Source organism: Telmatherina bonti (genome assembly GCF_933228915.1).
Source record: "Telmatherina bonti genome assembly, chromosome: 14".
In the NCBI taxonomy this organism is placed as follows: Eukaryota; Metazoa; Chordata; class Actinopteri; order Atheriniformes; family Telmatherinidae; genus Telmatherina; species Telmatherina bonti.
In genome coordinates, this window is record NC_136612.1 from 34,043,036 (window position 1) to 34,062,622 (window position 19,587).

General features: G+C 41.8%; 1 protein-coding gene across 1 annotated transcript in view; it reads right to left on the minus strand.

Moving 5' to 3' along the window:
- Positions 1-19,587, minus strand: part of tmem104 (transmembrane protein 104) — a gene marked incomplete at its 3' end in the record, with an annotated part of 98,696 nt that overhangs the window by 71,191 nt on the left and 7,918 nt on the right. Inside the window, exons 5-6 of the mRNA XM_079252740.1 lie at positions 17,392-17,485; positions 13,910-13,990 (exon numbers count right to left, since the gene is read on the minus strand). Of these exons, the coding sequence (XP_079108866.1) occupies positions 13,910-13,990; positions 17,392-17,485 (175 nt within the window). The remainder of the gene's footprint in view (positions 1-13,909; positions 13,991-17,391; positions 17,486-19,587) is intronic.

Below are 19,587 nucleotides of genomic sequence, written 5' to 3' on the forward strand. Positions count from 1 at the left end.
CCGTTCCACCTCATCACCATGAGAATCTCCCGTTCCACCTCATCACCATGAGAATCTCCCGTTCCACCTCATCACCATGAGAATCTCCCGTTCCACCTCATCACCATGAGAATCTCCCGTTCCACCTCATCATGATGAGAATCTCCCGTTCCACCTCATCATGATGAGAATCTCCCGTTCCACCTCATCACCATGAGAATCTCCCGTTCCACCTCATCACCATGATAATCTCCCGTTCCACCTCATCATGATGAGAATCTCCCGTTCCACCTCATCACCATGAGAATCTCCCGTTCCACCTCATCATGATGAGAATCTCACGTTCCACCTCATCATGATGAGAATCTCCCATTCCACCTCATCATGATGAGAATCTCCCATTCCACCTCATCACCATGAGAATCTCCCGTTCCACCTCATCATGATGAGAATCTCCCGTTCCACCTCATCACCATAAGAATCTCCCATTCCACCTCATCATGATGAGAATCTCCCGTTCCACCTCATCACCATGAGAATCTCCCGTTCCACCTCATCACCATGATAATCTCCCGTTCCACCTCATCACCATGATAATCTCCTGTTCCACCACATCACCATGAGAATCTCCCGTTCCACCACATCATGATGAGAATCTCCCGTTCCACCTCATCACCATGAGAATCTCCCGTTCCACCTCATCATGATGAGAATCTCCTGTTCCACCTCATCATGATGAGAATTTCCCGTTCCACCTCATCACCATGAGAATCTCCCGTTCCACCTCATCATGATGAGAATCTCCCGTTCCACCTCATCACCATGAGAATCTCCCGTTCCACCTCATCACCATGAGAATCTCCCGTTCCACCTCATCATGATGAGAATCTCCCGTTCCACCTCATCACCATGAGAATCTCCCGTTCCACCTCATCACCATAAGAATCTCCCGTTCCACCTCATCATGATGAGAATCTCCCGTTCCACCTCATCACCATGAGAATCTCCCGTTCCACCTCATCACCATGAGAATCTCCCGTTCCACCTCATCACCATGAGAATCTCCCGTTCCACCTCATCATGATGAGAATCTCCTGTTCCACCTCATCACCATGAGAATCTCCCGTTCCACCTCATCACCATGAGAATCTCCCGTTCCACCTCATCACCATGAGAATCTCCCGTTCCACCTCATCACCATGAGAATCTCCCGTTCCACCTCATCACCATGAGAATCTCCCGTTCCACCTCATCACCATGAGAATCTCCCGTTCCACCTCATCATGATGAGAATCTCCCGTTCCACCTCATCACCATGAGAATCTCCTGTTCCACCTCATCATGATGAGAATCTCCTGTTCCACCTCATCATGATGAGAATCTCCCGTTCCACCTCATCACCATGAGAATCTCCCGTTCCACCACATCATGATGAGAATCTCCCGTTCCACCTCATCACCATGAGAATCTCCCGTTCCACCTCATCATGATGAGAATCTCCCGTTCCACCTCATCACCATGAGAATCTCCCGTTCCACCACATCATGATGAGAATCTCCCGTTCCACCTCATCACCATGAGAATCTCCCGTTCCACCTCATCACCATGAGAATCTCCCGTTCCACCTCATCACCATGAGAATCTCCCGTTCCACCTCATCATGATGAGAATCTCCTGTTCCACCACATCATGATGAGAATCTCCCGTTCCACCTCATCATGATGAGAATCTCCTGTTCCACCTCATCACCATGAGAATCTCCCGTTCCACCACATCATGATGAGAATCTCCCGTTCCACCTCATCACCATGAGAATCTCCCGTTCCACCTCATCACCATGAGAATCTCCCGTTCCACCACATCATGATGAGAATCTCCCGTTCCACCACATCATGATGAGAATCTCCCGTTCCACCTCATCACCATGAGAATCTCCTTAGGGACAACATGGAGATCTTTTTCAGCAGTTAGATGCCATCTTAAAGAATCAGAGAAAAATAAGATGAAAAGATGCTCCGCCATGGTTGCCATGGTGATACAAAGTCTGAAGGAAGTGACAAAGTCACATCTTGCGATATTCGTAACCGGCTCTGGCGGTTCTCTGTTCCTGCTGCCAGTACTTTGTGACATGGGGGTTTCTAACTGCAGGTTTTTTCTGCCTCTACCTGGGACCCTCTCTGTCTGCTTCTCATGCTTGTTGAGGTACAGCGATAACTGAACGTGACTTATAACGGCGGTGGCGTGGCTTACGAAGGACCTCAGCAATAAGTATTGAGTACAAGGCGCTGACTGATACAAATGCAGCCTCCACAGACCATCCAGTCAGAAAACATGAGCTATACACCACCAGTCCAACACACTCCGCCTTATGTCACTCTTTACTGTTGCCGAGTCAGATTCTCCACACAAACACAGGTAAATCTGTGGTTTAGTCTCATGTACGAACAGAAACACACAGAAAATCCCAAACAAAGATCACATCCAGAACTTCAGAACATCTGTTGTACCTCTGAAACACAAGATTCCTCAGATTATAGCAGTTTAAACTGGAGCCCCATATTATTTTATATATTCTCCCTCTCTTTTCACCCTCATTGCTGTGTAAACACACACCAGTTGTTCAGCTGCAGGAAGGAGCGGGACACATTTTTCTCTGACTGTCTGTAAGCGATAGCAAGGCGAGAGCTCTGCATGACCACAGCGGTGCAGACCCGCACAGCGCTGCAACTAATATCTCCCAATTACCCCGAGCCACAGGCAGAATCGCTGCAAAGAAAGTCCTCGTGAAGGCGCTCGGCATTTCACGTAGCGGTGAGCAGCATTGCCATTCGCCGTCAGATGACCTCTGACTGACAGCAGACAAGACGGCCTGTCTGTGAGGAGCAGCAGACATGCTCTCGCATGTGCTGATGGGACGGAAATGTCACAGATCCAATACCAATGCTGCTACACCGACACATGTCAACATGTAAGCTCTTCTTTGAAACACTGACTGATGATAAAGGGGGTGTATTGGAACAATATTTGCACGGGATGTAAAATATGTCCACAACCATCAGAGCAGATCTGCGAATCGCTGCAAACACACAGGCAGCAAGTCGGCGCCCATCTGGTGCCTAAAGCTGGGTACACATGAAGATTATCGGGCTGTTTTTGGTCCCAATTTTCCTCCTTACCGACCAAAAACAGCAAACCTTATAAGATTATCCATTAGGATTATCCTGTGGTTTGAGGTGTGTTCAGAGTCGATTTGTCCCAACATTCGGCTACAAAACGGGACGACAATCAACGAAACATCTTCAAATACGAAGTCCAAGCCCCCAACTCTCGAGTCGTAACTGTGAATTATAACGTTGAATGGTATCTAGCCAGTAAGGAGAGTAAGCTAACAGGTCTGATCGGATCCCTCAGACATCCTCCGAGACGTGTCAAGCCAAATGTTTACTGTATTATTTTCAGAATAAAAGACAGAAATGAGGAATAAGGACTTAATGTTTGTGTTTGTGCGTGGATGAATGTGTCACTGCCAGCATGATGGTGAGAGTTTAGAAACTGCTGAATTGCAGACACTTGTTTCACTGTAATATTGTTTCTACCATGTAAAGCACTTTGGCAGGAACAGCGCTTTATAAATAAAGTTTGATTTGATTTGTACGAGGAAGCTGGAGCAAACAGAAATCAGTGTTCACCGTGTCTGAAAGGTTTTTTCCAAGTTCTTTCCTTTCTTTTCAGTTCAGAATTTTTATTAATCCCAATCCTTTCGAACAGAGAAAATCTTTATGCGTGAAGCTAATTTTAGGGTCCGTTCACACCAGGTTAGTCTGGGGGTCTCGCTCAGATCAGGCAGGATTTCTGAAAGATGTCACGTTCCTTTGGTTTAGTTTCCGTTCAAACTGGATTTAGCTAAAGCGGACCAAACCGCCTGGACAACCTGACAGAGAAAAGGTCCGATACTCCCGCAGAAACGCAGTTTTACAGGTAAAAATAAGATTAAATATGAAACAGAATATTTATTTAGTGCACACAGAATTGTTTTCTTTCTGACTTTTGTGGACATGGCAGGTGTTTTCCTGTTCAGGCACCTGCGAGGAACGTTACCTCCATCCCACTATCAACTGCGGTCAGTCAGATTTTCCTGCTGCTCGTTCCTTGATTTAGAATGGGAGAACACCGCTGATGGTGGATGATATCTGGATTAAGCTGCATTCTCCCAATAACAGACTGAAGGGAGGTGGTCCATTCTGCAAGGACTGAACAATAAAGCAGTGGTTTCAAACTGTGAGATAACATACGCTGGTGATCACGACCCCCTTCCAGCCTCGGACCGCTGAGCGTTTCATGTGCGATGTGTCAGATGTTTCGTCCAGCAGCATCCGAGAAACGCAACGCTGGAAAACTGTCAGGTGTATAATCCAGGTGCCGGTCTGGAAGCTGCTCCAACCAGTCACTAAACCAGCTGAATTTAATGATCTCAGCTCCACTGCGAGGTAGATTAGCCTGTTACTGAAAACACCTGTTCTAAATGCACATGTGTCTAAATGCACCTGGATTATCCACCTCTGGTCAGGATCCTCATAAACAAGCAGGAGAAAGTGGATTTTGGTGGATTTGGTATTAATGCCATATTTTTTTTGTTTTTTGTCTTGTCCAGCATTTAAGCAGCAGACATGTTCTAGACGCTGTGTTCTGCTGAGCAAATTTATTTTGCCAAGGAGAGCTTTTATAGATGTAATGATCCCCTTGTATTTCTGGATTTTTATTTTATTTTTCTATTTGTTTTGGATAATTGTTCGTATTACAGAGTTTATGCTGCTGGACCGAACCGGAAAGGACAGAAAAGGGACAGAAAGAGAACAGAAAAGAAAACCGAAAACAAGAGAAAGAAAAATTAATGCCATATTTACATTTTCAATGACATGTTGTTGTTTACGTGTTTATGTGTTTAATTAAGGTGACTGTTTAACAGATTTATCCCTCCATCAGTGGTTTCATTTTGACAACTAACTTTGACCATTTTGGGCAGAAAGGTGGTCGCTGGTTTGAGCCTCGGCGGGGGCTTCAAACGGTGGCCTTTCTGTGGGGAGTTTGCATGTTATCCCCATGTGGGTTCCCTCCAGGTGCTCCGGCTTCCTCCCTCACATATAGAAGTCGCTTTGGATACAAACATCATGAAACAACCGCAGGAAAAATCCCAAATTTATTCAGTAAATATGGGATTTTTTTTTTTTTAAATTATCTGGCGACCCCCAGTTTGAGAACCACTGCATTAAAGCGAGTTAACACAAGCATGGTACTGCTGCAAACACGGTTGATTCAAGCCTCTAGTTCAAGCGGGTATTTAATCTTTTCAGACAACAATTACACATCTAATTACATTTCTTTTTAAAACCTTTTCTGATGATGTCCGTCTATCTGAAGGGACCATTTCAAAGAAGAACAAAGTCTTTCATGTCATGCAGATTTTCTACATCAGTACAACGTTCAGAGCTTTGTTCCTCTTTGGGGTTGCTGGATCTGGACGTGCTGACGTTGCGGTAACGTATTGTGTCATTTCCTGTTTCCCTAGCGTGTGTCACTGCGGATTGCTACGAGCCGTTGGCTCCTTTAACTTCTTTCTAACTTCTATCTATTGTTAACCAACCACTCACTTTAGCGCACAATATCTTCCCAAACCACTGTTCTATATATTGCATTTATTTTTGGGATCTTTGGCTTTCTGTTTACTGACTTAAACAGCTCAAGCACTCGGTTTTAGCATGGCTGCTAGCTCTCTTCCCACACCCCGGTCCCCTGCCTTTTCTTGCTCGGTGTGTCTGATGTTTAGCTACTCCTCCGCCTCCTTTAGTGATAACGGTAGGTGTATTAAGTGTAGCAGCTTGGCAGCCTTGGAGGCGAGGCTCTGTGAGTTAGAAGCCCAGCTCCGCACTCAGTTAGGGAAGCAGTTAGTCAGCAAGCCCCCATTAGCCAGTGCGGAGCTACCAGCCAGGGCAGCCATCCCGAGCCGTCCCTCAGCAGTTCCCGCGCAGCCGGGAGCCGAGGCGGGCTGGACGACGGTCAGGCGGAAGCGTAGCCCCAAACCAAAACCCACTGGCCACCACCGACCTGTTCACGTTTCTAACAGATTTTCCCCGCTCGGCGACACACCCGCTGAGGCAGAAACCCTGATTATAGGTAGTTCCATAGTCAGAAACGTGGCTCTAGAGACACCGGGGACCATAGTCAAATGCATTCCTGGGGCCAGAGCGGGCGACGTCGAATCGTATTTGAAACTGCTGGCTAAGGCTAAACGTAAATACCGTAAGATTGTAATTCACGTCGGCGGTAACGACACCCGGTTACGCCAATCGGAGGTCACTAAAATTAATGGTGCTTCGGTGTGTAACTTTGCCAAGAGCTTGTCGGACTCCGAAGTTTTCTCTGGTCCCTTGCCAAATTTAATCAGTGATGACATGTTTAGCCGCATGTCATCCTTCAACCGCTGGTTGTCTAGGTGGTGTCCCGATAACAACGTGGGTTTTATAGATAATTGGAGCGCTTTTTGGGGAAAGCCTGGTCTTATTAGGAGAGATGGCATCCATCCCACGTTGGATGGAGCCGCTCTCTTATCTAGCAATATGGACTCTTTTATTAGTCAGCTAAATTGACAATTCAGGGTTGGGACCAGGAGGCAGAATTGTAGTCCTACACACTTTTCTGCAGCTTCCCACCTGCCGCCGCCCACCCAAAACCCCATTCCGACCTTATACAACTTCCCAGCAGTAAGAATTAAACAACACAAAAACACTTCTGGGGTTAATCGTGAAAACCTCATAAAAATAAAAACAATGGATCTAATGAAATCTGAAAATAAGACAATAAAGTGTGGCCTACTGAATATTAGATCCCTCCCAAATAAGTCTTTATTAGTCAATGACTTGATAGGTGATCACCACATTGATTTATTCTGTCTTACGGAAACCTGGTTACAGCAAGAGGATTATGTTAGTATTAATGAAGCTACGCCAGCTAACTATTTAAACTTTCACATTCCTAGAACTACAGGCAGAGGAGGAGGTGTTGCAGCTATTTTTAAGTCAGAATTTTTAATTAATCCTAAGCACAAAACTAACTATAAATCCTTTGAATTCCTGACATTAAATTTATCTCATCCAAAATGGAATTCAGAGAAACCGCTCCTTTTAGCATTAGTGTATCGCCCACCTGGACCTTACTCCGAGTTTCTGACCGAATTCTCTGATCTCTTGTCTGAGTTAGTGCTGACTACTGATAAGGTCATTGTACTAGGTGATTTTAATATTCATGTTGACGTTGAAAATGATAGTTTAAACATTTCCTTTAGCTCTATTCTAAACTCAATTGGGTTTTCACAAAATGTCAATGGAGCCACTCACTCTCATGGTCACACTCTTGATCTTGTTCTAACATATGGTATTGAGACTGATAAGCTCAAAGTATTTCCTCAAAACCCTGTCTTGTCCGATCACTTCTTGTTAACCTTTGAATTCACTTTATTTGATTACTCACTGACCAAAATTAAATTCTACTATATTAGATGTTTATCAGACAATAATATTACAAAATTTAAACAATCAATTGAATCAATTTTTTCACATCTACCATGTGTTAGCATGACTGAGAGTCCCCCTTTAAGCCTTACTCCTGCTCAGATTGATCAACATGCTGATACTATAACAGCTTCAATGCGTACAACCTTGGATAATGTTGCTCCCCTAAAGAAGAAGAAATTAGGTAAGATTATGAAGGCTCCCTGGTTTAATTCCCAGCTTCGAGCTCTAAAACAGGCATCAAGGCGTTTGGAAAACAGATGGCGTTCATCAGGACTAGAGGAGTCTCACTTAACCTGGAAAGAAAGTTTAATCGTATACAAAAAAGCCTTACGTACAGCAAGAACAGCTTATTATTCATCATTGATAGAGGAAAACAAAAACAACCCTCGGTTTCTTTTCAGCACTGTAGCTAGGCTTACTAGGAGCCGGAGCGCTGTGGAGCCATGTATTCCTTTCTCACTTAGCTGTGATGATTTCATGTATTTTTTCAGGAATAAAATTGACACTATTAGAGATCAAATTCACAATATTCTTCCTTCTACCTATAATGTTGAGCCTGTTGTGGTCTCCGAAGCATCCTTAGAACCAGGATCTCACTTGTCTAAATAGTTTCTGTCCTGTCCAACCCTCTGAATTAACTAAAATAATAGCTTCATCTAAACCATCCACCTGTATCTTAGACCCTCTCCCAACGAGCCTCTTTAAGGACATTTTCCCTTTAATTAATACATCACTACTAAATCTTATCAATATGTCTTTAGTGACAGGATATGTACCACAATCATTTAAAACTGCTGTAATCAAGCCTTTACTTAAAAAGCAATCTCTGGATCCAGAGGTGATAGCAAATTATAGACCTATATCTAACCTCCCGTTTATGTCCAAAATTCTGGAGAAAATAGTTTCCGCTCAGCTACATGCCCACCTGAGCAGAAATAATTTATGCGAGGAGTTTCAGTCAGGATTTAGAGCTCATCATAGTACTGAGACAGCATTGGTGAAAGTTACTAAGGACCTTCAGACAAAGGACTTGTGTCCGTACTTATCTTGCTTGATCTTAGTGCTGCATTTGATACAGTCGATCATAACATTCTGTTACAAAGACTAGAACAGGTGATTGGAATTACAGGTACAGCGTTAAGCTGGTTTAAATCATATTTATCTAATAGACTTCAGTTCGTTCATGTAAATGACAAGTCCTCCTCACAAACTACAGTAAGTCATGGAGTTCCTCAAGGTTCTGTACTTGGACCAATACTCTTCACGCTATATATGCTCCCTTTAGGCAAAATTATTAGACAGCATGGAATAAACTTTCATTGTTATGCAGATGATACTCAACTATACTTATCCTTTAAACCAGATGAAACAAATCAGCCCAATAGGCTACAAAATTGTCTCATAGACATAAAGACTTGGATGTCTAGAAATTTTCTCCTCTTAAACTCAGATAAGACTGAAGTAATTCTCGTTGGATCTGAAAAACTCAGAGCTAAATTTTCCGGTTTTGTAATGAACCTGGATGGCATTACTTTAGCTTCCAGTGCTACAGTGAGAAACCTTGGAGTAATATTTGACCCTGACCTGTCCTTTGGCCCACATATTAAGCAGGTTACTAAAACAGCCTTCTTTCATTTACGTAATATAGCCAAAATTAGGGACATTCTGTCTCGGAGTGATGCAGAAAAACTGGTTCACGCTTTTGTTACTTCAAGACTAGATTACTGTAACTCTCTATTACTGGGCTGTCCTAAATATGCCCTGAAAAGCCTTCAGCTGATCCAGAATTCTGCAGCCAGAGTCCTGACCAGAACCAGCATGAGAGATCATATTTCTCCAGTTTTAGCCTCTCTTCATTGGCTGCCTGTTGAATCTAGAATAGAATTTAAAATCCTTCTCCTTACATATAAAGACCTCCACAACCAGGCACCACTATATATCAAAGACCTCATTGTTCCTTATATACCAAGCAGAGTACTTCGTTCGCAGACTGCAGGCTTACTTGTGGTTCCTAGAGTCTCAAAGAGCCGAGCAGGAGGCAGAGCCTTTGGTTATCAGGCCCCTCTCTTATGGAATAAGCTCCCAGTTAGTGTTAGGGAAGCAGACACCCTCCCCACCTTTAAGACTAGGCTGAAGACTTATCTTTTTGATAAGTCCTATAGCTAGGGATGGTTAGCATCCCTTAGTTATGCTGCTATAGGTTTAGACTGCTGAGGGACATTTCCTGATACACTGAGCTTCTTTCTTTTTCTCTTTATCTCTTTCTTTTACCCCCCCCCCCCCCCATAACAGTGTTGCATCATTAACATGTATGTCTCCTGTCTCAGCAGGTCTCCCTGGCCGGGAGTAGCAGTTCCTGTTGTCTGTTGTCTTTCTGTCCTCTTCCCCCCCACACAGCAGAGGCACATGGCTGCCTGTCCTGAGCCGGGTTCTGCCGGAGGTTTCCTTCCTGTTAAAAGGGAGTTTTTTCCTTCCCACTGTTGCCAGTGTGCTTGCTCAGGATGGGAGATTGAGTTGGACTCAACTCAATCTGTTGGTTTCCTTATATAGGCTATTATGAATTGGCCTTCATTATGTTTTCCCCTCTGTCTGTAAAGCGTCTTGAGATGGCATTGCCGTGATTTGACGCTATATAAATAAAGTTGAACTGAATTGAATTGAACACACGAACCCTTCATGAAACAAAATGCTCTCCTGAGATTAACTGGGAGTGTGGATCTGTCCAGCGGACATGCTACACGGCTGGTTAAAGGAGCTGCTCAGCGCTCAAGTGTGGCATTTAAGCTTAACTCAGCCGAGTATTAATAAAGGATGCGTCCATGTTTGGCTCTCATTACAACAGAGTAAATTAGTATTCATGACCGTGGTCCTGCACACTTCTGGAGAAGGAAGGCTCATGCTGTAGAAACAACCGCGCTGTTTGTTACCCAGCGCACCGAATAACAGAGGTAAGAAAAGCAGAGACAAGATGCTGATGCAAGGACAGCACTCCGTTAGTTTCCCTTTGTGACTTCAGTCAAAGTCGTCTTTTAATCAACTTTCAAATCATCAATGTGAAGGTTATAGTAACACGTTCCACAGTGGTGCGGATAAACCAGCCCCCCATCAACATTCCTGTCAGTGGCTGCAGGTCAGGCTGATACGAGATCCATGGCCTTCTTCCAAGCTTCCCCTTCCCACCGCTGCCACGTCAATTTCAGCCTAAGAGGAAGTCAAATGTCCTCTAAAAGCGCCTCTTCAACGGCAGAGATGCCTTTTAATTGTCTGCAAAGCTGCAGGACAAAGAGACCGTGCTCAATAACGCCGGAGGTTTATTATCTCTGAATAATGGGGAGGTGCTGTAAATGTTGTGTAACTTTAGCGCCTTAATCTGTTTTCATTCATTCTTAATGACCTTTCTTTCATGTGTGTAAAAAAAAAAAAAGCTCATGAACAGAACAAGGACTTAAACACTGCGATCAGTCTGACTCAACAACGTCTATGTTCTGATTAATCCTGTATAACACAGACGTGCATAAACAGCTCAATCTTTTACGCCGTTTCATTATCTGGATGCATACTAACCAGGAGGCGGAGCCAGAAAACACAGAGTAAACACTAACACTTAATCTATGCGCAAGTTCTGTTATTAGCAATAAACCTGATGATTTTTCAGTTGTTTAATAAATTAATAATCAATTTAATTTCATCTTCCTGGCACCATCGAACATGAATAATTTATTAATCAATCTGTGGAGATGAAAATTAAATATTCACACCCAAAGCAAAGGAAGGAAGATTTCTGGGTTTTCCTCTTTGGAGTTTTTTTCCCAACTTTACTTATTCTGTTATAACTTTATTTATTTATTTTTTATTTATTAATGCACTGGCTATGAATCTAATTAGAAATAAAATAAAATTTTAAAACAATTATTAAATATAACAACTAAAAAGACAGACAGACCTGGCAGGACCTGAACCTGGACCAGCAGCATCAAGCAGCTGCAGATTGTTATTTATTTAACTGAATCGCTTCTTCGGCAGCCGATGAATTAAACATGGACGTTGAGCTTATCCAGTGAAAGTTACCTGCACCTTTATTTTAGAAATTTACTTTTTAAAAATTGCAAATGATCAATTAACAAACTCTTAATCATCTATTAAACATCCTGACAGTTGTTATTGTCTTGTATTAGAAAAAAAATTCCTGTTAGTACGAAATAACTAAAGTGTCAAATGTATAAAGACAAGAAGTGTGGAGAACAGATCTTCTGTTTTTGTTTTTTTTTGGAAGATTTGTTGCTTTGTCAGAAAATTCACCTTGAACATAGTAATCCTAGGAATGAGTAAAGTAATCCTAGGAACCAGTAAAGTAATCCTAGGAATTTGTTAAGTAATCCTAGATATGAGTAAAGTAATCCTAGGAATTAGTAAAGTAATCCTAGGAACCAGTAAAGTAATCCTAGGAATGAGTAAAGTAATCCTAGGAATGAGTAAATTAATTCTAGGAACCAGTAAAGTAATCCTAGGAACCAGTAAAGTAATCCCAGGAACCAGTAAAGTAATCCTAGGAATGAGTAAAGTAATCCTAGGAACCAGTAAAGTAATCCTAGATATGAGTAAAGTAATCCTAGATATGAGTAAAGTAATCCTAGGAACCAGTAAAGTAATCCTAGGAACCAGTAAAGTAATCCTAGAAATGAGTAAAGTAATCCTAGGAATGAGTAAAGTAATCCTAGGAATGAGTAAAGTCATCCCAGGAACCAGTAATCTTAGGAATGAGTAAAGTAATCCTATGTAAAGTAATATGTGATGAGGATGATGATGTTCTACAGTAGAAGGTAAAAAGTGAAGCTGAACAGGTTTCCAGGTGTTTAATAGAGATGTTACCAGGTAAATATCTCAGGAAGTCATCAGCTGATGATGATGATGATGATGATGATGATGATGATGATGATGATGATGATGGACAACTCTGTCAGTGGTCAGTCAGTAGAATCCAGATTTAGACCCCAGATTCACCTTAGAAACACCATGAGGGTCCAGGAAGACAATAGGAAGAGGGAATACTTCACTATAAACCCCCTTCATCTCCATGGAAACTAACTGGACCTTCATCTCCATGGAAACTAGCAGGACCTTCATGATTTGCATCAAACATGGAAGCTAGCAGGGCCTTCATGATTTGTATCAAAGGCAGACTCATAGCAGACAGATTATTCGACCACCAAACACCCTTTCAGATCTTTAAACGCAGCTCGAGCGTTTGATTAAATCCCGTTCAGTCCAGCTGTATTGTTCCCTCTACATGACATGTTTCTCGCGGTGTGTTTACATTACACAGCTGGTCTGTAAGGCAGGATGACGCACCGTTAACGGTGAAAATCACCCGGCTGTCCATGTACCAGCTGCTGTGCAGACACATCTCTCTAATCTGTGCACGGTTCTTGTAGCTCCTGGTGGTTTAACTTTTATCCACCTTTTAATCTCTCCACAGCTTCTTTCAGATCTAACTGCTCCATCTCTCACATCGTGTCCAAAAGAAAGTCCAGATACAGAGGTGCTGGACCGCAGGTCCGGTCCACCGAAGAGCTGCAGGTTCAGCATGTGCTGGAACTCGTGCCTTTCTAATTCATTTCTGATGAGTCTCTGGGCAGCTTTCCTGCCACACGGGCAGGGAGAAAAGGAAGAGAGAAAACTCATTTCCTTATTACCAATCGATACCCCCACGTGTCCCACCTGCACAGGCTCCGTGTTGCCGGTGGGAAAGGTCAGGAGCAGGCAATCAGGTGAGTGACAACAGCCTGAATGGATGGGAGCATGCTGCAGCTTTAACAGCGCCGAGCTGCATGACGGCATGCATGAGCGCTTTCACACGTGTGGGTGTGAACACGAGAGGGTTGATGTGTGTGACTGTGTGTGCCAAGTGCTCCACCTACTGGTAAAACTCTGAAGCCCACAACAGTGTTGATCATGTTTTTTTTTTTATTATTATTTTTGTCTTTATTCCAGAAAAAACAGGCGCGCCGCAGCCCGTTGGTTCACATGCAGCCGCTCGGTTTACTGCAAGCAGAGGAGACGATCCACTTGTGTGAGAGAACACTGGGAAAAGCAGACTTTCTCTTGTTAGTTCAAGGTGATATTCCCACCCTCACACATGCTCAGCAGAGGAATGAGCAGCGCTGACAGGGTCTCAGATAGGTAATTATAACCAAAGGCAATTTATCCATATATAATTACATGCAATTAAAGCGCCAGCAGCCTTCCTTTGTAAATGAGAAGTGAGCAGAAAAATCTTTGATGAATTAATTCCACACAACCTTCTAACTCCTCCATAAATGTTAAACATGGTTGATGATGAGGTGAGAGCAGAAGAGCATTACCTTTGTTGAAGAACATGGAGGCCATTTGGCCCATCTCGACCCGCTCCACGATGTCAAAGTGATTGACGTGACCTGAGCGCTCTGCGGGAACAGAGAGAAGCGTAAACAGTAAAGCAGAGAGCCCGTCTCAGGTTTAACATCCACATTAAGAATGTCACAAAGACTTCTTTTTATCATCTCAAAAATATCGCCAGAGTTCGACAGTTTCTCACTCAGGCTGATGCAGAGACTCTTATCCACGCCTTTACCACCTGTAGGATGGGTTATTGGATTGCTCTTCTTTCTGGTCTCCCAGCAGGAGAAACTTCAGCACCTCTGCAGCTGCTGCAGAACTCTGCTGCACGTCTGCTTACTGGGACCAGAGGGAGAGCCCACATTACCCCATCCTAAAGTCTCTGCATTGGCTTCCAGTTCATTTTAGGATTGATTTTAAGCTTTTACTACTGGTTTTTAAGACTCTTAACGGCCTTGGGCCTTCTTACTTATTGGATATCCTCAGGTACTACGAGCCATCCAGGACCCTCAGGTCCTCTAATAGGCAACTTTTACAAGTTCCAAAAATTTAACAGATTCCCGGTGAGTCTTCTTTTTGTTTTTATGCTCCACATTTGTGGAACAGTCTGCCGGAGGACCTGAAGATGATAGATACTGTAGGGGAATTTAAAAGTCGGCTCAAGACCCATCTTTTTAATCAAGCTTTTAATTAGTTCTATTTTTAGACTTTTTCTTTTGATTGTCAATTAAACTTTTTTTTTTTTTTTTGTCTGTGTGTGTGTGCCAATATGGATCCTTAAGATTGGTTCGATGAGTGTTTTAAAGGCAGAGTATGTAAGATTTCAAGGCGATTCTTTGCACCACCAGGTGGCAAACACCAGGTCGTGAGCAAAACCACAGAACTGCTACCTCCACAAACGACCACAGGTTGGCAGTAATGAGCAAAACTCCCCCCTCACCCCTCCTCCTTGCCAGCTCCAATGAGGGCAGGAATCGCTTGTGAGCTGTAGCTCAGAGCCGCTCTGCAATAAATGGGCTTATACTCCCCCTACTGGTGGAAAAAAAGTACTTTTTTTTTTTACTGGTCAGAAAACATTCAAGAAGCGTCTTTGTCATTAATTAAAATTGTAATTTAATAACCCATCAAATATGGACAGACTGGAACCCACATGTTAAAAAAAATTAATTATGATTGTAGTTATTATTTTAATTTATTTTGAAAATATTGAAAATCTTACATACTCTACCTTTTATGTGTTTTATCTATGTGAGTGTGTGTGAAAAGTGAGTATACGTGTAAGACTTTGGGTATATTCTATATTTTTGTATGTGAAGGCAGGTTCTTAACCATGTTTTATTCTTGCTTTTTATTCTGTGAAGCACTTTGTGCTACTCTTGTATGAAAAGTGATATATAAATAAACTTTGATTGATTGATTAGAAACAGGGTTTCTTTTTGTTTTGATTGATTGATTAGAAACAGGGTTTCTTTTTGTTTCACATTCAACAACAAGGATTTTTAGGTTATCATTCAGAAAACTATTGATATATTTACACCTTTCCCTCATTTCCACATATTCCTACTATTTCCCCTGCTATCCTCACTAAACCACCTCAGCTGCATCACAGACGCCTTTTCCTTATTCCAGTCATAGAGGATCATAATTTTTCTTCTTTTCTCATCACTTGTTGCCTCCTCCTGATTGGACAACAAGTAAGGGTGAGCCATCTTCGATTTGATTTGGATTCAGCCGCTACAATTAAATTATTAAACAATTTTCATGCATCTTTTTCCTCGTTGAGGCTTATTTTCTCACTCTGTGGATACGTTTATACTACTTTATACTCCATTCTGTATCCATTACAAGTACCCAAACAAATTTATCTCCACTGTCTTTTATTTATGTTGAAAAACTAATAAATCCGACACATTTATACAGTTTCTCTGGAATCTTTAGGAAAATCTGACAGTAAAAACCAGCTCCTCTAACTGGGCTGGAACGGAGCAGCTGTCACGTGTTTGTAGTCTTATTATTTAATTTATATTGGCTTTAAACAGCTTCCATATAGAGTAAGTTTTGTCCAGATCTTGTCTGTTTTCATGTCCACAAAAACCAAAATGTTTCCAAACGCTGCCTTCAAACCCGACAAGTAGATCTCCCGCTCGGTAGCAGTGAGGCTAGCTGCTAGCTTCCTGCTTGTTTAAGGTCTGATAGACGAATCTTCAGGCCGTCTCGCTAAAGGACCATTTCTGTCCCTTCATACAGAAATGGAGACAAACGTTTGAATAGTTGTTGTATGTTGCTGTCCTCGTACTTCCATGTGTCTTTTATGTTGTCAAGTCGTTCATCCACTTTTAGATTAGAGTTTACTTCTGCATCTAGACACCGGTTGCTCGTGGTAATACACTTTTATCACGTTGTTTACAACTGTCCTAAAACACCAGAAGAAGAGGAACAGCAATAAAACCACAAAGTTTTCAGCTGTTCTCAATGTGGGTGGATAAATCTAATCAAAAAATCAAATATTGGGATTTTTTTGCTTCACAATTTTAAAATAAATTTTTTTGGTTGAAAAATTCTTTTTTTTTCCAAATAAATAAAAATAATCAATTATAAATTTTAGTCATTTTTATTGTTTTTATTGATATTTTTACTTGTCTTTTTGGGCATCATAGCAGCAGAATGATGGTCTGGTTACTGGTTTTTTTTTTTTTTCATCATTGGAATCAAGAAAAATGAGCAAAAAAAAGTTAGTACTTTTTTTTTTTTCTTTTTAATCATCAAAAATCAGTAAAATTAAAAAATGGTGAGAATCGCAATTTAAAACTGAATCGGCACCCAAAAAAATTAAATTGAATCAGGACAAAAGCGTATCGTCACAGCTCTAGTTCTCAACTCTCTTCTGCGTCTTCTTTGCCTGTTTTTTTTATCTGTTTCTGCATCGGTTCCTCTTCTTCTTCTCTGGTTGTTCTGGGTGTCTGTCAGCTCCATCACACGACACCGCCCCCACATCATTACCTCCGCCAAGGAGGTCACGTTTTTCCGGCGTTTCTCTGTTTGTGTTCATGATAAGTTCTGGCCGGATTTTCATGAAACCTTTGGAACTTGTTGGAAATGTGAAAAGGAAGAACTGATTTAATTTTGGTGGTGATCCGGATCACCGTTTGGATCCAAGAATTTTTTTTTTAGAACTGTGGTCCTTGGCAGAGGTTTACGCTCTCCGAGTGCTTTTCTAGCTTCCGGTGTTATCACTCCGTTTTTCTGCATTGAGCGGCGGATAGCTAAGCTTCCTAAAAACAGACCAAATTATCCTTGCAATGGACACCAGAAACTGATGAAACCATAAGTCCCTCTGCGAAACAGTCTTCTGCATGATGAATAAATGGGCCTTTAGAGGTAACTGGAAAGTAAAAGTCTGCAACGACAGCAGAACACCTCGGTTTTTGTCCTGTCCCCCAGCGGTCACCACACAGACAGAAATACTCACGGACAGACAAGATGGGCTTGGTTTCCGGTTCTGGTCGTCCTCGACCCATGACGTCATCATCAGAATACTCCGAGGCCGAGTCGCTGTCATCAGTCTGTGGAGGTCGACAGGAGCCATTAAAGCTCGGTTTAAGCTTCCAGCTTTCCTCATTTCTCCACATCAACCACAGTCAGTTTACAAGCTATTATCACAGCGGTTATTTGCTCTGTATGAGACGACATCTGGATATTACAGGCAACAGCTGGGAGGCACTTTGGAGGATGGAGGAGCTCACAATTCACACAAAAACACACAGCCTCTGCAGATTAATGTCAATTAACAGCCAATGATGGTGGACTTTATGAGCATCATCGTGTGAATTAATGTGGGAGAGATGAAGAGTGACAGACAGAAGCATCCTGGCAGAATACGAGACAAACACGCAGAGAATCAGCTGACGGCTCAGCGAAACTCAAAGTCAACATCAAGTCTGCAGCTTATGAATGTTTTAACCTCAACATCACGCGGGTCAGATGATGTCACAACCAGCATGTGTCAGCATTTCACAGCACGGCTCTGCCTTGAGAAGAAATTATATTTTTATGGAAATTTCTCCATAAACTGAACTGAACTGGAGGAGACATGGATGACAACAGAGGACATCTCATGATGTTGTAGAAATTTAATATGCAGCTAAATAAGTCCTGCTGAAATCATTTCTGGTGGGTTTTTTTAACGAGAAACTGATCCTTTTGAACTGGTTTCATCATTTCCTGTACGTACAAATTTATCTGAAGGTTTCCCAGTTAAAAGATTAATTAAACAGGGTCTTTAAAGGAAAAATGAGACCATTGTAAGCTGATGCAGTCGCATATAATTACCTTAAATTAATCTCTAAAGGAAGAAATTATTTCCAGGCTGTTTGTTCTCAAGCCAAAAAATCTACATAAACAGTGTTTTCAGCCTATAAAACAACTACAGGACATCTGAACCCATTCAGATCGGCTGCATCACACGCATGAATCTGAATTTCATTTCGTTTCAAAACACAGAAACATGGTTTAAAAAAAACAAAAAAAAAAAAAACATGAGTCAAATAAAAAGCTGAAAGTTTGTTTCTTTCATCTGATACAAACTCACACCTTCCCAACAAAACCGGCTTTCTAACCGGAAGAACTGGTGTGAATGAACCTTTAAGACATCAGAGAACAGCTTCATATATACAGTACACAACAATCCAGCTAATGATGCTAATTCATACGTTTTAAACACTATAATTCAACATATAACAACTACCTGAAGCTTCATGTCTGACTTAGAGTGATGTTTTTCTACAGTGTTAATAAACTTGTTATTGTTGAGCCGATACCGATGTTAGCATTGGAAGTACTTGCCATAAGTAATCAGGATAAGCAACTATTTCTGTCTAGACATCGTCCATTACCATGGAAACAGAATCATACCTCCCCGCTGTCTAGGTCTTAGACCGTATATGAAAGATGGACGGAGCCTCCGGTGGTTAAAAGTGAAGCCTACGCGGAAGTGCATAAAACTGCAGTTCCCCCTTCATCCACTAGGGGCTGCAAAACAGAGCAAATCCCCATAGACTCCCATGTTAAAAAGACCAACTTCACGGCAGAAATAAACATATTTACAGCAGAAATAAACATGTTTACAGCAGGAATAAACATGTTTACAGCCTGGTACAAAAATCCATTTTAGGTTTAATAGGTCAGGTTTACCTTCATGACAACTGTGGAGGGAGTGAATTTTTTTCTAACTCGCCCGTTTAAAAGTAATTTAATCTCGAAGTTCTGCATATTTAGGGGTGTGTCCTTTTGATTGACAGGTACCCGATCTCCCGCTTCAAGTAAGAAGAACGTAAGAAGAAGTCCAATTCCAGGATTTTTTTTATTTTTATTTTTTTTTATTTTTTTTTTTAAATAAATTCTTTAAGTTCCTCTACTCACTATTAAATTTCTGAGGCGGCCATGTATAAAACATGTAATTATTATTCTAATGGTTTAACTAAAAACATTAAATATAAAATTTAATCTATGCTAGACCACCAAGTGATAGAAATAACATCTGTAGCGTTTAACATCTACAACACGCTACCGGTTGTCAATGGCTTAATTAGCTTACTACATGTACTTCCTCAACAGTGATCTTTCCTCTCCGTTGTCGTGAGATCAAGTCGATATTTATTTTCTTTCT